This window comes from Meira miltonrushii (genome assembly GCF_003144205.1).
Source record: "Meira miltonrushii strain MCA 3882 unplaced genomic scaffold FA14scaffold_5, whole genome shotgun sequence".
NCBI lineage: Eukaryota > Fungi > Basidiomycota > Exobasidiomycetes > Exobasidiales > Brachybasidiaceae > Meira > Meira miltonrushii.
The window spans coordinates 330,299-355,749 of NW_020289947.1; the positions used below are offsets into that span (position 1 = coordinate 330,299).

The following is a 25,451-nucleotide window of genomic DNA, read 5'->3' on the forward strand; positions in this document are numbered from 1 at the left end:
TGCACTGGGCTGAGCTGAAACAGTGGTATGCAATCTTGAATTGCATATCTGCAGATGGCAGCGCCTCGCTTTGAAAGTGCACAGCTTTCGTCTAAGGTTAGGAGTTATCTTATTTTTCCCCAGTCATCTGGCCGCGAAAGCTTGGGAAAAGGCATGTAATGCAATTGATTGCGACGCAATTACTGCTGTGCGTTACTAGGTATGATTTTTTGTATTTTACACCATCTCAATCACTTGACATTATAAAATGCTCGTCGTCCTTTTACAAACGTTGATGATCTGTTGGTGTTGTAGGCTTCCTCTAATCTATAGTCAGACCTCGGATAACAACTCTCCCACACATTCGCAATCCACAGAAGAATTCGACTGGCAATCTCTGTTGGCGACTTCTCCTGATCGACCTTCAACTGGGAAAGAAGGAAGCACAATCAATACGAAAGAGGACAGCTCGCCAGACCGTATAATCACAGCAGTAAAGCCATCTAACAAGATCTCACAAGCAGAGCCTAAACGTTCAATGGAAGCTGCGCATCAAATCATTCCACAGACAGCAAAAACCAAATCCCACCTCACTCTATCAGAGAAGGAAAAGCGTCTTAATTTATTGAAAAAAGAGCGCTACAAACGATACAAAGCTGGTGTAAAGAAGAGGACGGGGTATTCTAGTATGTATGAAGCTAGAATGCATTATCTTCGTACTTTAGAGGCACGTGGAAAAGGTACAGATGAGCAATTGGCACTTTTAAACAAACATAGAGCAAAGAAGAATTCACGGACAAGAAGATATCACGCTAAGATGAGATTAGAGAAAAATCGTAAGGATAAATCACCTTGACATACACACAATGCTCATCAAATCTTATAGCCGAAGGAGCAATAAAAGAAGATTTGCGTATATCCAAAACATTCGGGGCAGTCAATCTGCTAAAATACTCTCGCTTCAGGCATTCTATCGAGGTATGCCTTGAACTACGAATACTCTCTCTTGATGAACACTTTATCTTTACTATTACTCCTTTTACTTTTTGCGAAGCCCTTGCGTGCAGGTGACGAAAGCGATTCGTCTTCATCGGAATTTGATTGGACGAATTTCTTGGTTACTTCTCCATCTCAGAATGTTATAAACCAATTACATCCTCATTCTCCAAAATTACCTTCTGCTGGCTTACCTGTGTCACAAACAAGCGCACCTTTAAGCACAAGCGAAACGAGTAAGAAGGTCAAACAAGAAAGATACAAGCGAGTATGGGAACAAGAAAAGAAACGATTTGAACTTGCAACGCCAAAAGGGAAAGAGGAATTGTTAGCATCAAAAAATGCAAGACAAGCGAAACATAGAAGAAAATTGAAAGAATTGACTGGGTATACACGTAGAAGTGATGCTCTGCTTGCTCAAATTAGGATTATGAAAGAACAGGGAACTGCTACTGAAGAACAGTTGGAGTACCTTCGAAATGAGCGTGACAAAAACCGTGTACATCAGAAACGGCAGAGAGATAGACGACGTGATAAACTTAGGTTAGAAAGACAAAGCAAACGAACGTCAAAAGAAAACCCGCCGAACACTCAGCAGCATTCCTCTCCCTTGACCGTGGCAAAGAAGACCGTGGCAAAGAAGAGCACAAGTCCAAATGCAAGCAGAATCATTGCCGAGGCGAAGAGTCAGAAGTATAAGAGGCAATGGCAACAGGAGAAAGCAAGATTTGAAGCTGCCACACCAGAAGAGAAAGAGTTTATCATGGCTTCAAAACGGGCAAGGCAAGCGAAGTATGACACAAACCGTCGGAATAAACTCAGATTGGAGAATCAAGGGAATAATACACTTCAACAAGTCCCACAGGCACCGCATTAATACGAAAGACAATCCACTATAAGTGAGACATGTTTGCTGGCTTCTTGACCAAGGCTGTGGTCTTTTTGGAGGACTTGCTTTGTATGTGAAATGATTTAATTATGAGCTTTGTGTGCCCTTTTATTCTCGGGGCTCGAAATGCTTTTCCAAATTAAGATGAAACATGTTCGCATCGATTCATGCAAGATCTGAGCAACACGATGTCCCAAATAATTCACGAAGTATTGATCCACTTCTCCTTTTACCTTTTGCTCATTGATGATTGGAGAGGTATCTGCTTGCAACATTGATCTTGCTGATCTGTACACTCAGCCTATCCAATGCAGGAAAGACCTCTAGACCTTCTTCACCTCATGCAGTTTCTTCTGACGACTTTGATTGGACGGCCTATTTGATGGAAGACATAGGTCCATCATATATAAGCTATGTTCCCACCCAACAAGACCACAGTGGTGCGCATCATCATACCGAAGCAACGATTGAACAGCAATCAAAGCCAATGAAGCCAAGAAAAGAGATGAGCGAGGAAAGACGTATCTCAAGGAAAAAATCTTACTATAAATACAAAGCAAAACAAGCATCAAAAACGCCGGAAGAGAAACAGGCCGATCTTATAAAACGAAGAGAACAGCAACGACGTAATCACATCAAGACAAAAGAAATGACTGGATTCACAACTCTACATAACGCAAGAGTTAGTCATTTCCGTGAATTGGAAAGTATTGGTCAAGCGTCCGATGAGCAATTACGATATCTGAATAAAGATCGTGAAAGGAAAAGGGTATCGAAATTGAAAAAGACATTGAAGCTACATGCCAGTGGACTAGTGAAGCAAAAAGTTATCAAGAAGAAACCAGAAAATAAAAACCCTGAAGGACCCAACAGTTCTTCACAAGTGTAACAATTTCATAAAGCTTATTAGTCCGTGCTTGTATATACTTGTACCTGTTTGTGTGATTTGAATCAGAGAAAAGTGGGGCGTTCTTCATTTTGACACGTTTGCGGGACATTGTATCTTTATTCGTCTCATATTCTTATTCTCTCCGGTCACCCTTCGTAGCTCGCAAAAATGCGATTCTCTTATCATTGCATCTTTGTGATCTTATTCTTGGCAAAAGCTTGTCGATTGCAAACATTTGAGCACCCTTCTACAAGAGAAGTATCACCTAGTGGAGATGAATGGAAGACATTTCTTAATCTGAGTCCGGACCGCTCCCGATCAGATCGCAGTCAATCGTTAAACGAACACCATGAGTCAACTGCTCAATCATCCGTAAAAGCCAATAGAATGGCACTAACCGAACAAGTTCAGACGTCCAAGCTAAGCGATTCATTTATAAAAGAGAGAAGACGACAGAAGTACAAAGTTGAAAAGGCTAAATTTGATGCTTTACCATATGATCAGAAGCTTGCCAAATTAGAGTACAAAAGAGCCAAAGGAAGGAAATACTATCGACAGAATAAAGAGAAAACTGGTTATCCTACAAAGCATGCTGAATTTCTGTCGCAAATTCGCGAATTAGCGAAAACTGGTCAAGCATCTGCTGAGCAGCTAGCGGTATTGGACAAAGAAAAGAAGTATCAAAATGAGTACTATTTCAAACGAAAAGCACAAGGTGTAAAAAAGTACAAGAGCAAATATTAACCAAAAGAGATTAGGGTAAAAATATAATGCATACAAATGGAAGCAGCCACTGGGGCTTTGAAGCGATGGACAAGAGACTATGAATTTTGCATCACGATGCCAGTTTGTCCTTCAGCTCTGAATGCTCATGTGTTCATAATTACATAGTTATCATTGCTCTTGTATACGCCGCCTTCTTTCATCTTTCTCACTATTAAAGCGTTGCGTTGCATCTTCTACATGTAAAGGTAAATTGAGAGCACAAGAACCAACACAGCAATCAGGAACTCTAGAAATGATAAAAGCAATTCCCCAAAATCTGAACAAGACCGCCATTTAAGGCTCAAAAGAGTTGCACAGAAGAAATATAGCGCGCAAAATTAAAAGCAAAGCTCGGTCATGCAGGTCATCAAAGAAATGAGGTATCGTAATCAAAAAACAAGCTATACTCTTGGAGAAAGAGAACAATAGACAAGCTGAATGGAGAAAGAGAAAAAAATGCAAAGTGCACAAGGAGGTGTCATCGCTAAACGAAGGACTGGGAAAGAGTGAAGAAATCAATAGAATCAAAATACTAGCATGAATCGGCAAACGATGAATAAGAATCTTCTGTTTCGGAATCAAAATCTTTTCAATAGCATTTGTAGAATCGGAAGTTAGACGACTTTTTGAAAGTTTGCGTTACACAACAAACAATATTGTATTGAATGCAATATAGGTCTGACATAAGAAAAATTGTAACGGGGCTTTGCTTGGTAGACATGTTATGAAAACTTTCTTTTGCTTTTCACCTCCGTCAACTCTCTGGTATCATCCTGCTATCAATTAGCCGGCCATGAACATGAGCAAGAAGACAACAATCTTCGTCTTCCTCTTGCCCTTTGTAGTGGTATCATTCGCAGCCGATCATGGAGACAAGCACTATCGACACCAACGAACTGACTCATTCGACTTTGATCCTATGTCCTTTCTTGTTGATCCAGATGTTCCTGATGCAGGTGCAAATTCTCCTGTGTCGACTGTACCCCCTACTCCTCAAGCATCTTCACTAGCGAGATCAGACCTTGTAAGCTCGATCCCACAAGCAAGTCGAATAGACATACCTGTTGTAAGAAGAATGGAAGGAGAAACAGAACAACAATACCAAAAAAGGCGAAATAAACGTCGAAAGCTTATCCACAACGCAAAACCCGAGCATGAGAAAGAAATGTATAGGAAAAAGAGAAACGAAGAACAACGTATGAATCGAAAGAGAATTAAGGAACAGACTGGATTCTCAGAATTGAAGCAAGCACGACTTGCTGAATTCAAGCAATTGGAATCTGAAGGCCGTGCCACTGATGAGCAAAAGGAAGAAATAAGAAAAGCATACTTGCAAAGAAAAGCGACGAACTTAAAGTATGAGTCAAAGAAAGTAGCACAAGGATTCAAGCGAAAGACCAAAGGATGGGTAAAATTACAACCCGATAAAAAGTCTTGAGAGAGAGGTATCATTGTGAGGAGAAGGTTCTCAGGGGTGACGTCACGAAACACCCTGATTAATCAGAGGCACTGATACATGTCAAAATATATAGTCTATTAGCAAGAATGTCACGTTCATCTTCCAGTTGTTCACAGCATTATCTGCGTAGAAAAGGGGCGTAAGGATGCGGTATTGTACGGTAAACAAGCGACTCATATTTCTTTTTAAACACATTTGTACGTGTACCGTCCTTACTCTTTGACTTTAAAACTTTCAACGTGCAGGCGATCCAGTTATATATGATTGTTTTCATTTCACTTATTCTCCTATTGCATATCTTACGAGCTGCAGCTCAGTCTGTGCATAATTCTCCTCAAAGATCATCGTCTTCAGATGACTTCGATTGGCTATCTCTTTTATCAGATCTTCCTAACGATGAGCCTCTTTCTTCCTCACATTTAGCGCCAAGCTCCACCTTTGTAGATCCTCAAGTACATAACATAGCAGGTCGTCACGCTGCAGAAATGAACAAAGAAACGACGAACCCAAGCAAGCCAGGAAAGCGCAAAAGAGGTGCTGCAATGACTGAAGAGCAGAGAATAGCAAACTGTATAAGCACGAAGAAGTATAGGGATAAGGTGAAACTAACCAACAAGGAAGTATTTACAGAATATGAGAAACAAAGATATCAAAAACGAAAAGCAGCAATGATGCAATTATCATCTGAGGAGCAAGCGAATATTAAAGCTAAAAAGAAAGAAGCCGATAAACGTTACAGAGAAAATCTTAAAAAAAGGATCGGGCATACCAAGTTTACGACTGTCCATATGCAAAATTACCGTCGCTTAGAAGAAACAAGTCAGCTGACTGATGCACAAAAGCGAGAGAGAGAAAAGCATTTAGAAGCAAATCGTAGACGAAACAAGGCATTTAGAGAGAGAAAGAAAGCCCGACAGACCCAGGCAAGAGCAGCAAACTCTTCAGTTACAGAGTCGTAAAGTCTATCATGAAAGTATAATATTGTATCTGGTGTCTTTCAATTCTGAATACGCGATTACGGGGCGTCAACAAAGCCTTCTTTCTGAAAAGTTACCTAATTGCCGTGCATGCTTTCGATTTTCCTGAGAATGATGCTATCCTTCCTTCCGTAGACCATACCAGTAATCATTCGATGCAAATCCTACTCCTCCTTCTGCTATCTTTGGTCTTTATACCACTTGTGGCTTTTGCCTGGTCAGAGACATCTACTGGTGCATTTAATCCACCATATATAGCTTTGCATGACGATGCAACATCTACTTTTAAGCCAAACAGTGATGGGGTACACTTAGAGAAGTCACAAGCGAGACCATCAAAGAAACGCAAAGAGCTACCAGATTTGAATAAATCTCCTCCTGTAAGTGAAGCAGAAGAGTTCACGGAAAGGAAGAAGCGGGTCTTGACGAAGAACCGCTATAGGACTGCAGCTTCTGCCCTCTCTATTAAAGAGATTGCGAAGCAAAAACGTAAAATCAAATACCAAGAAGAATGCGACAAGTTTAGGCGCTTGCCAGCTCATAAAAAAGAAGAAGCCAGAGTAAAAGCGGTAAACAAGTCCAGAAAATATCGAGAAAAATTGAAATTGAAAACCGGCGTTACAAGTAAGAAAGTTTTACGTTTTCAAGAGTTACAAGCACTTCGTAAAACAGGTAAATCCACTAAACAACAAGATTTAGAATTAGAACAATTTCTTGAACACAAAAGTAGAGTCCATCGGAAATGGCGAGCTAAAGTAAGACTGAATAGTCGCACAGATCCGAATAATTGAATTTCAATGCTTCAGAATGATGGGCTCTTAACTTCACAGCTTTTCTATCTGCATGCTTCAGGATTGTATATCCTGCATGTCAGTGACGTAATGATGATTGTGTATATTGCGTTATTACTGTTCGGGGCGCCATTAAAGTTGGGTATGTTGCGCATATTTGATAACAAGATGATCTTCTTCCACGCCATCTCATAAGAATTAATCTTCTCAAAGATGATGCGTCTGATTTTGTGGTATTTCATGATTTTTCTCATTCCTCGCTACTCACTAGCAGGAAATGGTTCCAATGGAAGCTCTCCGAACACTCCGACTGACTTTGATTGGACGTCATATTTAGTTGATACAGAAGACCATCCATTGATGTCACCAATTGGTAGCTCTGTTCAAACTCAGCCTGTTGATCAATCAGGCAGTCATCAAAAGGATAAACAAGCTGTTTCTCATGCCACTTCACTGGCCGGGAGCTACTTACCTGAACATCCAAAGAAGACTGAAAAGAGAAAAAATCGTAAGCCTTATTCTTGGCCGGAAGAAAAAGCCAAAATCGAACGCATGACACCTGAACAAAAGAAGTACAGAAAGATTTATTCAAGAACACGGCAACAAAGGTATAGTAATCGATTGATGGAAGAAATTGGTTTTAGTAGTCATCATAATGCACGTTTACACCAGTATCGCAATTTAAAAGAAAAAGGTCAAGCAAGTGAAGAACAATTAGCATATTTAAAAAAGTACCAAGAAAAATCTAAAAAGCAGCAAGAAGCATTTCAAGCACGAAGGAGGGCAATGCGCTTGTCGCAGAGGAACAAGAAAGAATGATCGATACAGCAAGACGATCTTGCAAGCAGAATCAGCTATGATTGACTGACCTGCAGACAGCAATAACGATAAGCTTCTTTCTCTGACTATTGAATCTTATAAGGCAATTTTGGCCGTACATCATTTGCTTCGCCAAGCACAGCAGCCTCGTGTACACTTCTATAGACGGGGCTGAATCTACCATTGCGCAATCTGATATAGAACAAACTTTGTTTTTAGCCTGTGCATATCACTTCTTTCATTGTTTGCCTCTATCAATCTTCCAACCCTCAAAAATGCAGCTTGGCATCATTTGTTTCGTTTGGTATGGTTTTGTTCTATTATCAAAGATAAATCATGCAATGCTTCATTCTCCATCACATTCGGACTCATCAATAGAGTTCGATTGGATGAGCTTTTTAGATATTCCTGAAGACCCCAACGTAAAGTCATCACATACTTCAGCTGATCCACAGCACTCTATCAAGGAAGTCAAAGAAAAAGAAGCCTCGGTGAAGAACAAGAAAGAACTCGGCGAGATCAAGAGAAGAGAAAGACGAAAAGATCTGCAGAGAATTTATCATCAAAATAGCAAAAATAAGTTCCACAATCTGCCCGAATCTGAAAAAGCAAAAATTCGACAAAGCAGAAAAGAGAATCAAAGGAGGCACTGTAAAAAATTGAAAGAACTAACGGGATTTAGTACTAGACGAGAAGAAAAAATTGGTCAAGCTAGACTGGCAAAAGAACTTGGAACTCTGACCGAAGAGCAAAAACAACTTTTGCAAAAAGAATACAATCGAAAGAGGAAATACAACGAAACAAAGAAGAATCGAAAGGTTGCATCTGTGAGCACGGAAGAGCAAGAGAAGAGCGGTAGCAATAAAAAGCGTAAAGTACAGACTCCTGGTCATCCTTGAAATTTGTGATAGGCGATAAATGCTACAAAGACGCTTAATGTCCGAATTCTGTCTTCAGCGATGCAATAGCAGCAAGAAAGGTCTGCTTAAGCCAAAATGAGCAAACGTTTTGATGTATGTTGTTATTCGATGACACTTCAATGGAAAAGTTTGTTTTCTCGGGGCTGAGCACGATGTGGGATCAAATACTTTAGATCGTGCATTTCAGAGTGTTGCCTTTCATACTTGCAATATTGCGACACTTACAATTTACCATTCTCTACAATAGCGTCATTATGCGCTATGACTTTATCCTATTTATTGTATCTCTTATTCTAGCAGCCTTGACATCAACTCAACAAGTAAGAGCAGCTCACTCTTCAAGCTCATCGGGAAGTTTTGATTGGCGTGCTTTGCTTCAATTCCCAGCAGAGGAAACAACAGAGGAACAAGAACTTACATCGCCATCAAAATTGACAAAAGCAGGAAACCAATCGCAAGGCATGCTTTCAAATGAAGTTAAATCTTTTTCAAAAGCGGGAGAAATGAACAGTATACCAAATACGAAGAAGGCAGGGAAGGAGTCTGCAACACGCAAGAAACCAAGGGGCTTTCGTTATCAAAAAGAGAAAGAACGTATAGCCAAGTTGGCTCCTGATGAACAGATTCGTAAGAAAATGACGCAAGTGGGTAGTCAGAAAAGATATCGAGCGAAAATAAAGGGAGAAACAGGCTTTAGCTCCAAGAAAGCAGCATATCAAGGAGAACTTTTCAGGCTTTATAGATTGGGTGAAACAACCGATGAACAAGCTCGAGAATTGGAAATTATACGTGCCGAGCGAAAATTGAGAAGAGATAAAAGCTTGAAGAATCGATTAGCAAAGCTTGATAAAACCAAGCCTTAAAGGACGAAGAAGCATGTTTTGACATATAAAGACCGTGATAATGGCATATTAAACTTTGTAAGCAATACCGTTTCATTTCTAAAGAATGAGATCGAATACGTACCCGATGAGCTGGCACAAAGCAAATAAATAAGGCGTTTGTGTACAGAAAAGTCAAGACGTTAAACATGAAATGTGTGTCAGCTGAACCTTCTTCAGCCTTTGAAATGAGAATCCTGTACATATTGAGATACACAATGTGGAAAAGAATGCATATGAAACACCATTTCGGTGGTATCGAGTTTTGCATGTGGGCTGTGTCAACATTCCGTTTCGTAATGCATATTAAGTAGTATGGCGTGCGCTCAACACATAACGGGACGGGTTCAATGGCCTAAGTAGACTTCAACGCCGTGCTTTTGGCCGAATCATGAGGCTATACAACCTAAAAAGGTATTCTTCCTAAGCTTTACTTATTTTCTTAACAGTTTCCTTTCTAGCAACCACATCAGCAATGATGCTTGTGCTATATGTCGTCTTCATCAGCCTGCTTCTTTCTGCACCTGTCTTTGTGCAAGCCACCGGTAATTCTCCCACAAATTCACAAGCTTCGACGGATTTTGATTGGCTTAGCTATTTGAGTCAATCTCCAGAGCATTCTGTATATAACCATGGCCAACCTGCATCAGCTCAATTGTCGCCGAGACTTCACCATCAAGATGACAATCAGCCAGCTTTGCAAGTAGATCAATTCAACACAAACAATAAGCAAGGTGAAGATCCAAGTGGCAGAAACCTCCATATGATCGAAGGAGAGTCTGCCAATGTGAATTACGAGCAACTTTTTGCAGAGAGAGAGAGATTGAGACGATTAAAAGTCAGTAATAGATCTCAAAGATATCGAACAAGGATGAAAGAAAAGGTAGGATTCACAAGTCTGGCTAATGCACGTTTGAGCCATTTTCGTTCATTGGAAAAAACAGGACAAATTTCACAAGATCAACAGATTGAATTGAATGGTTATCGTGAGAAAATGCGTAGCCACATGAAAACGTATAAGTTGAAAAAGAAAAACCTGGGTCCTGTTGGGCCTAAATTGAAAAGGGGACGCCCGCCAATCCTCAAAGTGCCAAATGATCCTAGTATACCTAAACGAGGAAGAGGGCGCCCACCGAAAGTTAAAAAGACTAAGTCTACCGACAAGCTGTAAAATGTACGTAGAATGTGAATTGCTTGTTATTCATGGAGCTATGTAGTCTGTCACTCTCAAAAATATATTCGTGAGGTGCGCAGACGTTCTTGCTTACTATCTTGATACCAGCACTGCCTTGCAACCAAATAGCGAGAGTGATTGCGTCATTGCATATGTCGTATATGCTGTGTCGAATTCCTATCTAAGTGGGGCTTGAGGTGGTTCATAAACGTACTTTCACTCTGCCTACATTGAAGGGAAATATGACTTTCACCTTCCTTCTTTCGAGACCCGTTGAATGCAACATGTATATGACGTATACTATTGTCTCATATATACTTTTGCACGTTCTGCTGAAGGTGAACTCCTCTCAGTCTCCTACCCGATCACAATCCCCTGGAGGGTTCAATTGGAGAGAGCTTCTTGTAGATTCGCCGAAACTATCAAGTGAGGTTGTAGACAAACCCACGCCACATACTTCGTTATATCCCACGAAAAAGGAAATATTGTTATCTGGAACAAACACCAGATCTTCCAGAGACACAGCACCACCTCAAGAACGCACAAAAGATGTTTCAACACATGAATCCCTTCTAAAGGGTCTCAAGAAAGAAAGAAGACGGATAGCCAATAGAGAGACTCATGAGCGACACAGGCAAAAGTTGAGGGAAAAGATAGGCTTTTCAAGTACTCGAGACGCTAGAATGTATCATTTTCGTCAATTAGAAAGGACCGGTGAAATAAATGCTCATCAACAAAAAATCTTGGACGAAGATCGAGCTAGAAAACGTAGGTGGAAAAAAGCTGCAGATGAAAGAAAAGCTTTACAACGTAAACAAGAACGGTATGATAGCCAAAAAGATGGAAAAGAGAAGAGGAGGTAATTTCCCTAATTTGGCACTATTGTAAGTCCTCATGTTTTCCATCGATCATTCCTCTTTCCTTTGCCCTGCCCGTCTGCCTCTCTCTTCAAAGTGCAGCAGGCTTAATAAAGCTGCTTCACAATCGAATTTCGGAACTTGTTAGTAAGATAGTTCTTTCCTATATAATGTAGCTAACATCCTGTACAAGGCGATGACGGCGGGGCGTTCACGATTTCAGAGAATGAAAGGCGAATTGCGTTTGCTTTTATCCAATGCGTGGAACTAGAATGTACTTTCGCTCTTATCACCTTAACAAGATGCTTTGCATCCCGCATTTGTACTACCTCTTGTTCACGCTTTTCTTCCTGGTGCCTTGCCTGAAAGCTGTTCCAACAGGCTCTTCACCGAGCCGTGCAGCATCGCACTCCAACGGTAATAGTACTTCAAATGGTCATGAAATCACTAAAACAGGCTCTGGCGGTAGAAGTCATGAGGTACCAGACTTGAACGAAATGGCCGCAGAAGAAAGTGATCACAACTCACCACCTTCAACAAGAAAAGAGGTATCAAGCTCAGCTGATACTTCAAAGGAATCCAAAATGGCCTTGCGAGAAAGACTTCGAGAGGAGAGCAGAAAACGAAAGAACAAAAGAAGAACAGAAAAGAGAGAGTCTGCAACTACTGAACATAAAGAAGAACTTAGAATGCAAGGTTCGATAAGGCAACTCAAGTATCGCACAAATTTAAAACAAAAAACAGGCTTTCCTAGTGTACAATTAAAGCGTTATCACGAATTAAAGAGCTTGAAAGAAGAAGGAAAAGCATCTGATCAACAAATCCAAGAATTATCAGAATATATACGAAGAACACGAAAAATAGGAAAGGAGAGTAAGGCAAGAATTTGAGCAAAGAAGAAAGCTGAGAAGGAGGATTGAAGGCCTATTTGTTTCATTCCGACTTCTGACAGAATTGATCGGTCCTTACTCCTCTACTTCTGCTGCACGTCTTCTTCATCGTCTGAATTAATCTATTAGGCACTAATTTGTTCGGGAACTCAATCAAAGAGTATTGCTTTGCTTGATAATGTAGCACGGCCTACCAAATGCTCGCTACTGCTCACATACCGAAGCGGTAGCGAGTGCTATAGCACAGATCTTGTTGATTGCGATAAAGTTTATATACAAGCCAGGGTGAACGATGAAGTCATTTTCAAGCCAATTTTATTAAACTATCTTTATCCGATTTGCATTTGTATCTGTGTCTCGAGTCATGGTGATGATCATAAAGAGAACAGGTTCCATTCAATTTGACTTACGCAATTAACGGCCCCCGTTTGCGCTGTGTATGAAAAACGCGTAAAGGCGCCGAAATGAGAAATCAAATTTCACGCAAAGAAAAGAAGAAAAAGATGAACGCTTGCTAACCTTCTTCTTTATCTCACTTCGATTACATGGGATATCGGATATCATCATCCATCAAGTATGCTGCAGGGTAGGATATACACTTGGCATAGCTCATAAGGAAAGATCGTTGATGATAAGACTTTGGCGTTCTCAATCACGTCTTTGCGGAGAAATCTTTGTCAAAATGCCGCGACATCGAAAAACTTCTCGGCCCGTAAATGAAGAAAATCAACAACAACATCAATACAATCCACCTCCATCAAATTATTGGCAACCACATCAGTATGACGGACGATCGCAGTATGCCCAAGGCCAACATTATTATCAGCAATATCAGCAACCGTATCCGGTGCCGAACGGTTGGAACGCTGAGCAAAATTACGCTTCAAATTATGGTACAAATTGGCAAAACGATTGGTATGGAACCCACTACTCAGCACAAAATTCTGTTGGGCATGCAAACGTTGGGCCATCGCATTATAATAACTCGTCTTGGGGCGGTGAATATCGAGAAGAACCACAGATAAATGGTTGGAACGGAGGTTATTACTCTCTTGACTATTATCCAAGCTCATATCAACCAAAACGATACGAAGGAAATCGACACATTCATACACCTGTTTCTGGACGATCTTCAAGGTATCCATCTCCTGGTAAAGAAGGTAAGAGAAGCTATCGCGATCAGAACGACGAAATGCGGTACGATCAATCATCCGAATCAAGGTGGGCATCGCGTGATCGATTTCAAGATCCTGCTTCCAATCCTGTGATAAATGAGCCAAGGAAGCATTACTTACAACAAAGTCTGCAAGAGCCGGGACACTACCCTATCAACTCACAAACACCAAAGCCTCTGCCATTGCTTGTCCTCGATTTGAACGGAACTTTGGTCTATCGTTCTTCTAGATCGTCTGGTACTGCTGCAGAACGTAGTAAATTTCCGACTTTGCGACCTTATCTTGCCTGCTTTTTGCAATACTGTCTTGCCGTTGATGCCGAACATCAACCAGATCCAAACGTAAGTCAAGATGCTTGGCGAAAATGGCAAGAAGATCGCACGAAGGATAACGAAGAGGAGACTGTAGAAGACAGTGAAATTAATGGTGACAAAGACGCAAGAATGTCTGATTCGGAGAACGTTTCGCATCCAAAGACGCACGGAACACATTTCTGGCCCAAAGAAAACTCTGAACCGGAACCATTGCCAAGTGCTACGTATAGACTTTTGCTGTGGTCTTCTGCTCAACCGCAAAATGTCGATCATATGGCCAGAGCGATCCTAAACCCGAACCAAGCTGAACAACTTTTGAGAGTGTATGCAAGAGATACACTGGTTACACGTAAATTTTATTCGCTCAAATCACCTAGTGTAAAAGATCTGGAAATTCTTTGGGCAGCTTTGAATAATTTAATGGGCAATGATGAAGCAAAGAAACGAGGTGAAGAAAGATTATTTGCTGAGGCACGGGATCGAGAAGACAGACAAGTACAACAAGATCAAGCTGCGCTCGAGAAACTGCATGGTTTGTGGAACAAAGAGATCGTATTGCCGAAAGAGAACGAAAAGACAGGCGTGTACTCTGATGGATTCGGATATGGACCGCACAATACACTGCTTCTGGACGATAGTGTTTCAAAAGCAAGGATACAACCTTTCAATCATCTTCTCGTTCCTGAATTCGATGCAGAACGGGCAAAAGTTGTGAAAGAATACAAGAAAAAGCAAGCTGGTGAAAGTGAAAAGGAAGAAGAAGAAGAAGAAGAAACAGATCAGGACGAAGAAGTACAAACACCAGAGGATATCTTGTTGCAAATCATTGGTGTTTTAGAGCATGCTCGTTATCAGAAAAATGTTTCTAGCTGGATCAGGTTCGGCGGTCTTGGCGATTTGGGTAATGTTAGCGACGAGCACCCATACCGAGAAGCATTGCGCAAATGTGCAGAAGGAGATGTGGAAGAAGATGAAAAGAAAGCTTTCAAGGAATGGGAGGCATACTTCTCCCTTGATCTTGCTCAAACGGAAGAAGACCAAGGTCCTCGCTTACAAGTCAGTGTGGGAGACCGAACACCAACTTTCTGGGCAGAGGAAGGTCAGAGAGCCTTGTCAAGAAAGGGTATCGAAGCAGTGATCTGAAATGTGATTACTTCAAAATTGATGTATTATAATACAATGTATACATATCCAATCTATAATCAGTCGACGTCGGCCAAGATTGCATCTAGATCTTCATCCACTTGAGATCGCTTTTGTTTCTTGCGAGCTTTTTCAACCGGTGGCTCTTGAGCATTCTCAACAGCTTTGCTTACTTCTTGTTCTTTGTTCCGTTTTTCCTCTTGAATCGTGCGTAAGTGTTGTTTCCATTGGACTACATCTTTACGGAAAAGGGCAATTTGAATCCGTTTGAAAAAGTATCTTCCATAAGGAGTTGAAAGCAAAGTGCGCTCTGCTGCCAAACAAGCACGAGCAACTTTTTCGCGAAAGAACAAATCAGATACATCAAAGATTGCATCCATCAATCGACTGCCGAATTTGTCGCTCAGAAGAGGTACGAGCAAAGTCAAAATCTTTGCACTGAGCTTACTACGGCTTGCAAACGGTAAATTGGACGATTGCACAGCTGCCAATGGAACATGCACTCCGATCGGATCACAGGCGATAGCTAGAAAAAGTCGATCTTCGCTTTCGAGCAGGTTGTCGAGAATAGGCGAGTGAGCCGGTTCACTTAAACGCAAAATTGATTGACAAAGTAAGCTGCCTTGCAAGTTGAATTCGGCCTTAGCAGATTTTGGCTCCTCTTCCTTCGTTCCATTTTGCGCATCTGCATCCTCTCCTTCGACCTCTGCATTTTCAGCACGTTTCCTCTTTGCTGCCCTCTTGGCATCCTTCTTTGCTTTCTTTGCGGCTTTGGCTGCTTTCTTGTACTCTTTTAATGTTTTGGCACTCAGTAGAATATCAATCACTGCAGGTTCGCCATCTTTATCATCACCATCACCTTCTGATATTCCAAACGCGGTGAGAACTGATCGAACAGCTACTGCATCAATCCCAGCTGCATTCCATACACTGCTCTTCTTTGCCTTCGCAGAGACACTGGAAGGATCCGTCTTTGATGCCAATTGACCAGCTCTTTCTATCAAGGCGATAAGTGGACCAAAATGACGTGCTTTCACCAACTTTTCCCCTTCTTCCCGTACTTCTTCACATGCCTGTTCCAGAGTAGCCGTATCCAAAAGACGAATTGTTCCACTTATGACAAAATTAGCAGTCGGATGTGTTCCCAGCTTTCCCAACCTGCCAGCCAGATAATGTTTCCAGAATCTTTCGACAACACTATGTGGCGCTACCTTTAGGACTGCTTCCAAGAAGTGTGATCCTACTGAATCTCTCAACAATGTTTCAATGTGTGCCGAACGTTCTTCTGGCTCTTTTGAGACGAGACCAGCCAATGATGCATCAAGGAAATCAATCGTACCTTTGCCTTTTTTGATCGCACTTGTGTCCAATTTAGCGGCTTGTTCTACAATAAATGCAATCGTTGGACTTAACGTTGGACTGATGCACATCTCGCGTACTTTCTGAGCATCACTCAAAGTTGATTGAAGCGTATGTAACATTCCGCCTAGTGCATTCTTGAAGTCTACCGATTGATGAGTTTGGAATTCCTCTGACCAAGGTCGAGATGTGGTAAGTTGTGTCTTTTGATGAAATTTTTTGCTCCTCTTTGATCGTACACTTTCCACTGTTGCTTGTTGACCGGACAAGATCAGTAGAAGAGAACGTAAAACGTGAGACGCAAATTGATCACCAAAGATGTCACCCACTTGTTGCCGTATTGCTTCACTGATATCGACGATGAATTGTTGACATGATCTGAGGCCGTTTCCTTCTTCGTTGCTTTCCTTTACATCGTCTTGCATTGCAAAATACTGCAAAGCTGACAAGAGTGTTTGAATGACATGAGAACCGAATCGATGACAAACAAGCGTAACAGTTTGTTGTGTTAGTGCTTCTGCTAATATTCTTAATTGACGACCACCAAAAGTGCTCATCATATCTTCCAAAATTACACTTGTATCTGTATCAGTTGCCAAGACCAGCTCTTTTCCTTTGATTTCATCAAGCATTGCATTGCGTAATGCTTTGATATCTTCATCCTTGTTCAACAATTTTCCTTCTTCGGTTGCGGCAGTGATGTGTTCTTGCAAGGTGACATGTGCACTTCGCAAGTATGCTTTCAAATCGGGATCAACCAAGCCAAAAGGAGTAGAATCACCATTTCCAATCGTACCAGATGATCGATCTATCATCCACGAAGATGTGGAAGGATCTTGTTGTTCCAATCCATCTTTAGCTTCTCCTTGGGCACCAACACGATCTTCTACAAAGATTGATTCATCTTGACCCTGTGAGCTAAGATTGTCTTCTTTGCGACTTTTGTGCTTCTTTCCACGTTGTCTCTGCTCATTTTTACGTACCATTTCGACCTATGGATGGAAGAAAGTGATGTTGGAACAAATAAAACAAAATTTAATTATTTTTTTTTGGCTGGCTCGGAATTCGGTTAAATAATAATTTGTGCCTTAAGACAAAGGCGAATTAAAGTTTTGACACGCAGCGCTTGCAGGCGTAATAACGCTAGAAAGATCTCAGTGTATGGCAACCCTCTCAAGCGACTACCATCACCGCGAAAACCATTCCAGAACAACACATGGGTTCCATTGCATTATATATAGACCAATAACTAGGTTTTAATAAGCCATTGGTTCCTGGTGAGGGTTTAAACGATAATGTCGTTCCTCTTGATGATGAAGTGAAAGGTGTCTTGATGATGCGTCTTCTTCCGCGTGAATCGCATCCGGCTGGTATTTGGCGTTACCTATTTGATCATTGACCGGAATTGGCACATGAGCAAGAGTGTCCATCCTTTCTTGCCACTTCCTTGCTCGACTACAGCACGTGCACAAAGTCCATGATAAAGGAGTTTCCGATGTCAACAGCATATACAATCAGAGTTGCACATTCAATCTACTCTTTCAAACGCAAGGTGATTTAGTGAGCGTCATTCACTCGCCACCGTGAAAAAAGGATTGTCGCTTAAGCGAATATCATCAATGCATGGTTTTTGAAACATAGAACGAAACATAGAACGAGGCTATACCAGATGAAAGGGCGGAACCATTGTGTTCCTGATTTGCAATGTGTATGTAAGCGTGTGAAAGGTAAGTGGATAGCGCCAAGCTTCATTTATATCGAGGAAAGGTCTGATGCATGTGAACTTCGCTATGGAGTTGAAATTCATTTGCTCCTTTTCCGTTTTTCAAAGCGGCCTCCTTTCTATAGGTACCATTCCAGCGGCATGAATCACGTCTGAAATGTAATAGGGCGGCTTCCGTTTTTAACTTGTGAACGAACATTCTCTGAGAACACTCTTGCGCCAAGAGTGGAATTCATTTCGGCCTCCGCGATGGGGTTACCAAATCAGTATGTTTATTGGGAAAGATCGTGTGAGCTCAAAAAGTCCAACTCTTGTTTTCTTACCACCATCCCAATTTCTCATCTACCGGCCACGCTCTTTTTCGTCTAGCCAACACATTCGTTTTCGTCAGCATGAAAGCTTTCTTTTTCACCTTTGCACATGTTTTGCTTTCCGCCTTTTTGTTATCACCTTTGATTTTTGCTCAAGTTCAATTTGGAATTCGAGATGTTTCTTTGCCCATCGAGCCAATCGATTATGCATCCTTAGCAAAACGCGCTCAACATACTTATCCCTACAAATGGCCAAGTATTGATGGTGATTTACACCATATGCCAGCCGAAAAGTATTTCAGAACAGCTTATTGGACTTTCAATGCAACTTTTTTACATACTTTACGTAGTCTCGCAAAAACGGATCCGGAAAAAGCAAAAGATTTATTGTACAAAGCATCTGTTCATTACAACAAGATCTTACAACGTGAATGCTGGAAAGTAAGTAATTCTTCTGCAAAAGCACATTTTCGTAACAACACTCTTGCACGGGTAGCAAGTTTCCCAGATGATGATCCAAAGCACAACATTGATCCAGTGTACAATTTAGTGGCAATCGTTAGGGTCACTTGCTTCGAAAGATTAAAAGGTGGAGATGTCAACGTTCCAGTCAAGAGGCATACCAAACGTGTAGTCGAATCATTAAGATGGGACAAGGAATCTGCTTTACGAAGAGTCAATAAGATGCACAAACAATTTGAACCAAAGAATAAAGCAGCAGCACCTGAGAGTAATGTAACACCAAAGAACACGGCAACACCACAGAACAAGGTAGCGCCAAAGAACAAGGTAGCACCAAAGAAAAAGGTAGCATCACAGAACAAGGTAGCACCTAAGAAGAAGGCAACAAAATAGCTCTTACCTCTCTCTATCTCGGACTCTCGCTTTATAGTCACCTTTTTGAAATGCATTCTTACCACGTCCTGAGATACGATCTTGTAGATGCCAAGATTAAGTTTGCCGTTTTGCATATAGATATGTGGGTATGTTTGCACAGCAATGTTTGAACATTAAAGTACATTACATAAAGCACTCTTCTCGCGAGCCGGAGAAATGCACAGCATCAGCAAAGGACTATTTAAGAAGCAGTGACTGTCAAAATCTTTTGAAACTGCTTTCGTTCGCCATTGTTCAGAATGAAGTATTGGATCATACTGTTGCTCTTCACGCTTCGAATCTTTCTAGTTGATTCATCTCCACCTTCACGGGAAACCTCTCCTGCTTTTGACGTTGATTCGTTTTTGAACCTTCCATCTGACGATGAAGAGCTTCCTTTTCCTGATCATCAGTTAGCTTCACCTCCAAAGCCTATTACCGATCAGCGCCACATGATTAGACCGCCGCCACTTGACCGTAAGACAAGAAAACGTGAATATATGAAACTATGGTATCAAAAGAAAATGCAACAAAATCCAAATTTTGCAAAAAAGAAATATCAAAGACGATTAGAAATTTTATCACAAAAAACAGATGAAGAAAAACGAGCAGACAAAGATAAAAGGAAAAATTTTAGCAAAAAGGCTTATCATGATAGAAAGTCAAATTTTGGACATGGAACAAAACAACTTCAAGATATACAGCAAATCAAACAAAAGATTAATGATAAAACTGCCACTCCCGAAGATAGGTTAAAACATCATGCCTATTTCGTTCGAAAACGGTTGATTTGCTCCAAAAGCAGATACAAACGCAAAGTACTCCGAGAAGCTTCTCAAGCAAGCGAAAGAGAGTCGCAAGATGACTGTTAATCGGACTTATTCACATCCGCGGGACGCAATCCCCTGGATTTGCGTATTGAACACAATTCTTTGATTTAGCCGGCACAAAGGGTTGAATCAATGTGGGGAAAAGAGCAACTTCGGGGCGCTCTATCTTGTATCCATGACAAATAAAATCTATCATCTTTCTTCTTCATAACAACCAAATCAAATGTTCCATCTTGAGAAGGCATGATGCACAACACCCCTTTTATATATCTATTTGCATTTGTATGGTATTTTCAACGTTTCTTCACCATTATTCATTCAGGCTCACCCGATCGTTTAGATGAGTTCGATTGGACTTCTATGCTTTCCATACCAGAAGAAGGTTTGTCTCCAGAATCAGAGCACAGACATGATAAAACGGAATTGCATACAACAACTTCAAAGCCAGTACACGACATACTTCATGCTACAAACAAAGAAGATAGAAAGCTAAAAAAGGCAGCATATTGTCGCAGCTATCGACGAAGACCTGAGATCATAGCCAGGTCTAAGCGAAACTATGAAAAATCAAAAGTAGCCATCAGAGAAAGATCACGAGACGAATATCGTCGTCGTAAAGAAAGATTAGGATATGGCCGTATTCAAAATACAACTTATTCTCAATTAGGTCAAAAAGTCAAAAGTAAGCAAGCTACAAAGGAAGAATTGAAACAGTATTTGGAATTAAAAGAAAAGAAGTCAATTTATAATCGAAGATATAGGCAGAAGCAGCAGCAGAAAGAACTACACAGTCAGAATGATTCCAATACGTAAGCAAGAATGTGGCTGTCCGAAGCTGATTCATCAAAATGAGAATTGCATATGTCGGGGCAGGAAAGAATGAGACTCGACAAGTAGCTTTTCATGAACTTTAGGTCAAGAAGCAGCATGCTTCTTCTCTTCAGTTCAAGAACTTGTCCAAGATGTCAATCTTTGTATCCTTGCTCTTGGTGCTCTTATGGCATCAACAATTCTCGCATGCAATGTCTCCACAATCATCCAGTCCAGAATCAAACGATGAGGGAATCGATCTCAGTCTTCGTCTTGGGCCAAGTCCTAAGAGCAAAAAAGTTTCAAGTGAAGAAACTGTCCAACAAGCTATTTCACCAAACCCTCAGCCGAACGCGAACCAACAAGTAGAACTGCATAGTCCACCAAAATGGGACAAAGTCACGAGAGCTCAATATCAAAGAGAGTATCGTATTATGCTCAAAAAAGTTGATAAAGAGCGACTTCAAGGATACGACAAAAGGAAGAACGTTCGAAGCAGAGAAAAGTATGAGAAACTTGATGAAAGAACAAAGGCGCAGATCAAACAACGCAACAACGAATTGAATAGACAATCTTATCACCTTCGAAAATTACGTTCAGGTAAAACTACTCGTCAAGGTAAATTCATCTTACAATTACAACAAAAAGCTGCCGATAAAACTGCTACGCCTGAAGAATTGGCATTCTTGCATCAGCTCAATCAAGCCACACAAAGGAGCAAGGCTAGAAAACCCGGACAAAGATAACCAAATCACAACAGAAAATGCTGAGTGCTTGCAAATAAGTTGTCAGAATAGTATTGCTTATGTGAAATGTTAAGAAATTTATTGTTCGTACACATTTGCTAGGGTATGTTTCGTACACAAATTGCGAGGGTTTACAGTAGACCGGAAATAAAAGTACATTGTCCTACATCATATCCCGTGATGTAATTGTTTGTCTGAAGAGGCTGTACTTGAGCCATTGCTCCTCCTTAAGACGCAAGAAACAGAGGATTGTTTGTTCTTCTCTGTGATGAAAGCGACTCAATTGCTTTTTTCACTGCCACATAAGCACGAGCTCTACGAAGCCATGGTATAACCTCTGCTGGCATTTGTACTTCGCGAGTTCCTTTCGCATGTAAGTCATTGATCATCGTGTGTAGCCATTCTGATCTGCTACGATCATGAATTGCACGAGGACAACGTAATCGTGCACGCCTGACTGCATCTTCACCGATCAATAAACCTACGACGGAAATTTGACCATTCTCTCGTGCAGCCTCGCTTTGATCAGAACGTTCTCTAATTTCAACTCCATACACTGCCACAACGCAACCGTACGGCGTATTCTCTGCCACAACGTAAACGATTTGCAAATCCAACATGCCTGAAGCATAAATCATTGGTAAAACGTTTCCAAGAGCTCTCCTTGCCCTTCTTGCGCTCCAACCTCGCAATTTACGTTGCAATTCTTCCGTTTCCAAAGGTATGCCGGTATTGTCGATTCCAAGTTCATCTTGTAAAACAAGAGCATGACATACTTGTCCATATTCACCAGGGGTCATCGTGCTAACTTTTTTCAACGTTCGATGAAAGTGAAACGCACTTACGCCAAAATCAGAAGAATATTGTTTCAATGTTTTCTTTTTCATCCTTCCGTCAACATCTTCTGATTCTCCCAAAATTGCCGCTCTGGTCATATGTCGTAAACATTCGCCTACTGCCAACACACATGCATCCGCTACACCTTGCGTTCCAGGCTTACACCGTTTGCATGCTCGATAACCTGCCCTTTCCGCTTTGATGGCCGCGTCGGGAAACATAAAGTATACCACCTTTGTACGTTCCGGTTGCTTGGATGCACACGAAGGACGACAATAGATTCGTGTTGTATGGGATCCATAAACGAAATGACTGTCGGCAAGGTGGGATCTCCGCACGATCGCATTCCATCTGGTTTCTTCGGATTGATAATCAATTGCACTATGACTTTGACTATTTGCAATTTCACTGCCGGATGTACTCGACGATGCAAGATTATGGTATGAACTGCTTGTGCTTGCCATCCGGGATAGATCTTCCATCGCTGCAGGGTCGTAGAGACGCCGACTGACTTCATTGAAGCCTCCTGGTTGCCATGGATGATCATTTGGTTCTCCTAACAATGAGGACGGCTGTTCGTTGAGATAAACTGAACCTGGATGTCCCAATCGTACTCTTGAACTTGAGCTCTGTCTTCTACCTGTAGCGATGCTGGCGGTAGAAGTGTTACTGCTACTATCATTCGCTTTGCTTTGACGTCCTTTTGGTCCCCTTGATCGCTTTTGAGGAGCAGCAGCTGGAGTGAAAGCAGTATGATTTGAAGGCACATTGCTGAAAGTCGACGATTCTGCATTAAGTCTCGACAGGCCACGGTTCAACGAGTCTGCAAAACCACAAATGCATTGGGATTGACCCATCATACCGCAAACGCATACAGTGGGTCTGTTGAGAGACAGTAATTGGGATGACTGTGAGGCTTGCATGTTATGGTGATATGTGCTGGTTGGATGAGCGAGATGTGTTTGTGGTGAATGATGGGTGGGCATTTGAGCTTGGCTTGCCATAAATTGACTATACATATCATTCGGTGGTTGATTGAAGCCAGTCGGAAATAAATGCTGAGGATTGGTTGTTGAATAGATATCGTTTGTCGGAAGGCTCGAGTCGGTAATTTGGCTGAAAGAGGTGTCATGACTACCTCTCCCTATTCTCGTACTCACATTTTGTGCTTCGAGATCAGGTATTGCGTTGATTGCATTACTCGCATACGATTGTGGGTCTTGCATGCCATAACTGCTTGGAAACACATGTCTGTCTCTGACATCTACGTTAGGCTGAAAATGTGTGGCGGTTCGATAGTGCTGATTGGAGCTCCCTGTTGTAGAAGAGCTTGCATCAGTGATGCTTGATTGCCTAGAATGTTTCCAATTAGTAGGTCTCATTCTGCGACCGAAAGGAAGCGCGCGATCAGCAGCCAAGTTGATCACCGCTCCCACGATACCGATTTCTCCAAAAGAAAGAGAGATGCCTTCTTTTTATGAGGCTATTTACCTTGTCCTTCTTGTCGGTTGAGTTTATGCAGTTAAGGCAGAGCAAATGCTACAGTGAAGAGAATGATGGTCGTTGAAGCGCGCTGGATTGGGTCTTGAATTTGAGCGCTTCACTTAAAGTAAGGGAATCAGAATGGGAGTAGAAAAAGTTGCGAAGAGATAGAGAGCGATAGAGATGGTGGTGCTGATGAGAGTAAAGAGAACGAAGGGAGGCATTAAGAATTTAAGTCGATTGAGAGAAACAAGAGAAGAGGAAATGTTAGTACTTCTGCTTTTGACTTCATCGATATCATTAGAGCCTTTCATGGAATAGCACTTGGTAGTCAGCCGGAGCAAGACTTTCCTTATCCGATTTGTTCCGGACAAAAAGGATGGCGAAACCAGCAGTCACGGAAACGCGACAGTGCAGGACTTCCGCAACTATCCGCAAGTTGTCGAACATCAGGAGCTCCGAGGCGTAACTTACTCACCGTCTCATCAATAGTTTGGGTTAGATTTGTGTTTGCATCAAGAGAGCGGGTGCAAATAAATTAGGAGCTGTAGCAGAATAAAGTTATGTATCGGAAAGATGAACCTTTTCTTCCTTTCTAAGCATGTATGAGAGAAAGAGAAAGAAACAGGCGGTGTTCCAGTCTTGATGGGTATGCTTGAGCAAGATGATTGTCGTGATATTTTGAGTATTTCCTCTCGTATTGATAAAATGTTTAGAACATTGTTATATCAAGCCAGAAGATTGACCAAGACTTGCATCTTCCTCCAACTCGGAAGCGCGGAAGCACGAAAACAAGAGAAAATGTCACAGAATGCTTCTATGAGTAAATTGTCTTCGGAGCCCCTTTTCCTGTTAGATCAGTGGAATCTGCGAAAATCAATGAAAGCAAAGTCTTACAAATCTATCAACACAATCATCGAAGAAGAGGTCGTATGGATGATGGAAGCAGATAGAATTCTTATTGTAAGAAGCATAAAGAGTGTCAAATACATGTAAGCATAGCGCGTTAGTACTTCTGAATCATGCATGCAGATCTTTGACCCCCCCTCGTTGTGTATTATGCATGAGACTTGTAACCCTACTTTCTAATCTGGTTTGCTTTTTCCTTTTGCCGGGACTGCACTTAATGCTGCATACATCTTGCAAAGAAACTATAATCGCGGTCCCGATTAAAACATCCATCAAGGATGCATCACAACTTCCGTGTTTGCTTCGGTAGAATGACGTTCGGCAAAAGATGAGTTTCAATTCTGTTTTCTATGCACATTACTGACGTTATCTCGAGTGTGTTGTATGTGAAAAGGATGCTGCACAATTCTTACTACACGAGATGTGGATTCAGATCAATCTCATTTCGGTCAGATTGAATCATTTCATCTGGAGAAACGCCTGTTGCACTTTGTCACAAGAGTAGACCTGTGCATTGTACGAGGTTAGATCATCGAATGCACACTTGTAAAGTACAAACATCAAACCCCGCTGTCCAACGAGAACAACATTCACACATCTTCAAAAAGAACGGAGATGCCTATCTCGAGTAACGTCATGAGTGGGAAAGA

General features: G+C 41.4%; 15 protein-coding genes across 15 annotated transcripts; 13 read left to right on the forward strand and 2 right to left on the reverse strand.

The window, feature by feature from the left end:
• Window positions 1-247: 247 nt before the first annotated feature.
• On the forward strand, window positions 248-2,753 carry FA14DRAFT_181917 (uncharacterized protein; the record flags this gene model as incomplete). Its single annotated transcript, XM_025501154.1, has 5 exons — window positions 248-253; window positions 317-815; window positions 866-957; window positions 1,034-1,767; window positions 2,165-2,753. 5 exons carry the CDS (start codon window positions 248-250, stop codon window positions 2,751-2,753), a joined length of 1,920 nt encoding a protein of 639 aa, XP_025352300.1.
• Window positions 2,754-2,921: 168 nt separating this feature from the next.
• Window positions 2,922-3,497, forward strand: FA14DRAFT_181918 (uncharacterized protein; the record flags this gene model as incomplete). Its single annotated transcript, XM_025501155.1, has 1 exon — window positions 2,922-3,497. One exon carries the CDS (start codon window positions 2,922-2,924, stop codon window positions 3,495-3,497), a length of 576 nt encoding a protein of 191 aa, XP_025352301.1.
• Window positions 3,498-4,311: 814 nt separating this feature from the next.
• FA14DRAFT_181919 (uncharacterized protein) lies at window positions 4,312-4,956 on the forward strand (the record flags this gene model as incomplete). Its single annotated transcript, XM_025501156.1, has 1 exon — window positions 4,312-4,956. The coding sequence occupies one exon, from the start codon at window positions 4,312-4,314 to the stop codon at window positions 4,954-4,956; it is 645 nt and encodes a 214-aa protein (XP_025352302.1).
• A 107-nt stretch (window positions 4,957-5,063) lies between these two features.
• Window positions 5,064-7,564, forward strand: FA14DRAFT_181920 (uncharacterized protein; the record flags this gene model as incomplete). The annotated part of the gene is made up of 4 exons (XM_025501157.1): window positions 5,064-5,070; window positions 5,401-5,850; window positions 6,090-6,626; window positions 7,017-7,564. 4 exons carry the CDS (start codon window positions 5,064-5,066, stop codon window positions 7,562-7,564), a joined length of 1,542 nt encoding a protein of 513 aa, XP_025352303.1.
• Window positions 7,565-7,839: 275 nt separating this feature from the next.
• FA14DRAFT_157938 (uncharacterized protein) lies at window positions 7,840-8,463 on the forward strand (the record flags this gene model as incomplete). Its single annotated transcript, XM_025497925.1, has 1 exon — window positions 7,840-8,463. One exon carries the CDS (start codon window positions 7,840-7,842, stop codon window positions 8,461-8,463), a length of 624 nt encoding a protein of 207 aa, XP_025352304.1.
• Window positions 8,464-8,738: 275 nt separating this feature from the next.
• Window positions 8,739-9,347, forward strand: FA14DRAFT_181922 (uncharacterized protein; the record flags this gene model as incomplete). The annotated part of the gene is made up of 1 exon (XM_025501158.1): window positions 8,739-9,347. The coding sequence occupies one exon, from the start codon at window positions 8,739-8,741 to the stop codon at window positions 9,345-9,347; it is 609 nt and encodes a 202-aa protein (XP_025352305.1).
• A 493-nt stretch (window positions 9,348-9,840) lies between these two features.
• FA14DRAFT_181923 (uncharacterized protein) lies at window positions 9,841-10,536 on the forward strand (the record flags this gene model as incomplete). Its single annotated transcript, XM_025501159.1, has 1 exon — window positions 9,841-10,536. One exon carries the CDS (start codon window positions 9,841-9,843, stop codon window positions 10,534-10,536), a length of 696 nt encoding a protein of 231 aa, XP_025352306.1.
• Window positions 10,537-10,823: 287 nt separating this feature from the next.
• Window positions 10,824-11,402, forward strand: FA14DRAFT_181924 (uncharacterized protein; the record flags this gene model as incomplete). The annotated part of the gene is made up of 1 exon (XM_025501160.1): window positions 10,824-11,402. One exon carries the CDS (start codon window positions 10,824-10,826, stop codon window positions 11,400-11,402), a length of 579 nt encoding a protein of 192 aa, XP_025352307.1.
• A 296-nt stretch (window positions 11,403-11,698) lies between these two features.
• Window positions 11,699-12,648, forward strand: FA14DRAFT_185910 (uncharacterized protein; the record flags this gene model as incomplete). The annotated part of the gene is made up of 1 exon (XM_025501488.1): window positions 11,699-12,648. The coding sequence occupies one exon, from the start codon at window positions 11,699-11,701 to the stop codon at window positions 12,284-12,286; it is 588 nt and encodes a 195-aa protein (XP_025352308.1). The 3' UTR covers window positions 12,287-12,648.
• A 320-nt stretch (window positions 12,649-12,968) lies between these two features.
• Window positions 12,969-14,918, forward strand: FA14DRAFT_181926 (uncharacterized protein; the record flags this gene model as incomplete). Its single annotated transcript, XM_025501161.1, has 1 exon — window positions 12,969-14,918. The coding sequence occupies one exon, from the start codon at window positions 12,969-12,971 to the stop codon at window positions 14,916-14,918; it is 1,950 nt and encodes a 649-aa protein (XP_025352309.1).
• A 212-nt stretch (window positions 14,919-15,130) lies between these two features.
• On the reverse strand, window positions 15,131-17,083 carry FA14DRAFT_115869 (ARM repeat-containing protein; the record flags this gene model as incomplete). The annotated part of the gene is made up of 3 exons (XM_025496135.1): window positions 15,131-15,612; window positions 15,727-15,816; window positions 15,877-17,083. Coding segments are annotated over 3 exons (1,779 nt in total), but the record flags the coding sequence as incomplete, so codon positions are not given.
• A 1,040-nt stretch (window positions 17,084-18,123) lies between these two features.
• On the forward strand, window positions 18,124-19,274 carry FA14DRAFT_83795 (uncharacterized protein). The gene has a single exon (XM_025502970.1). The coding sequence runs from the start codon at window positions 18,393-18,395 to the stop codon at window positions 19,164-19,166; it is 774 nt and encodes a 257-aa protein (XP_025352311.1). The 5' UTR covers window positions 18,124-18,392; the 3' UTR covers window positions 19,167-19,274.
• A 173-nt stretch (window positions 19,275-19,447) lies between these two features.
• Window positions 19,448-20,830, forward strand: FA14DRAFT_181929 (uncharacterized protein; the record flags this gene model as incomplete). Its single annotated transcript, XM_025501162.1, has 2 exons — window positions 19,448-20,054; window positions 20,340-20,830. The coding sequence occupies 2 exons, from the start codon at window positions 19,448-19,450 to the stop codon at window positions 20,828-20,830; spliced, it is 1,098 nt and encodes a 365-aa protein (XP_025352312.1).
• A 149-nt stretch (window positions 20,831-20,979) lies between these two features.
• On the forward strand, window positions 20,980-21,687 carry FA14DRAFT_185914 (uncharacterized protein; the record flags this gene model as incomplete). Its single annotated transcript, XM_025501489.1, has 1 exon — window positions 20,980-21,687. One exon carries the CDS (start codon window positions 20,980-20,982, stop codon window positions 21,571-21,573), a length of 594 nt encoding a protein of 197 aa, XP_025352313.1. The 3' UTR covers window positions 21,574-21,687.
• Window positions 21,688-21,800: 113 nt separating this feature from the next.
• FA14DRAFT_157948 (uncharacterized protein) lies at window positions 21,801-23,792 on the reverse strand (the record flags this gene model as incomplete). The annotated part of the gene is made up of 1 exon (XM_025497926.1): window positions 21,801-23,792. One exon carries the CDS (start codon window positions 23,790-23,792, stop codon window positions 21,801-21,803), a length of 1,992 nt encoding a protein of 663 aa, XP_025352314.1.
• Between the last annotated feature and the right edge of the window lie 1,659 nt (window positions 23,793-25,451).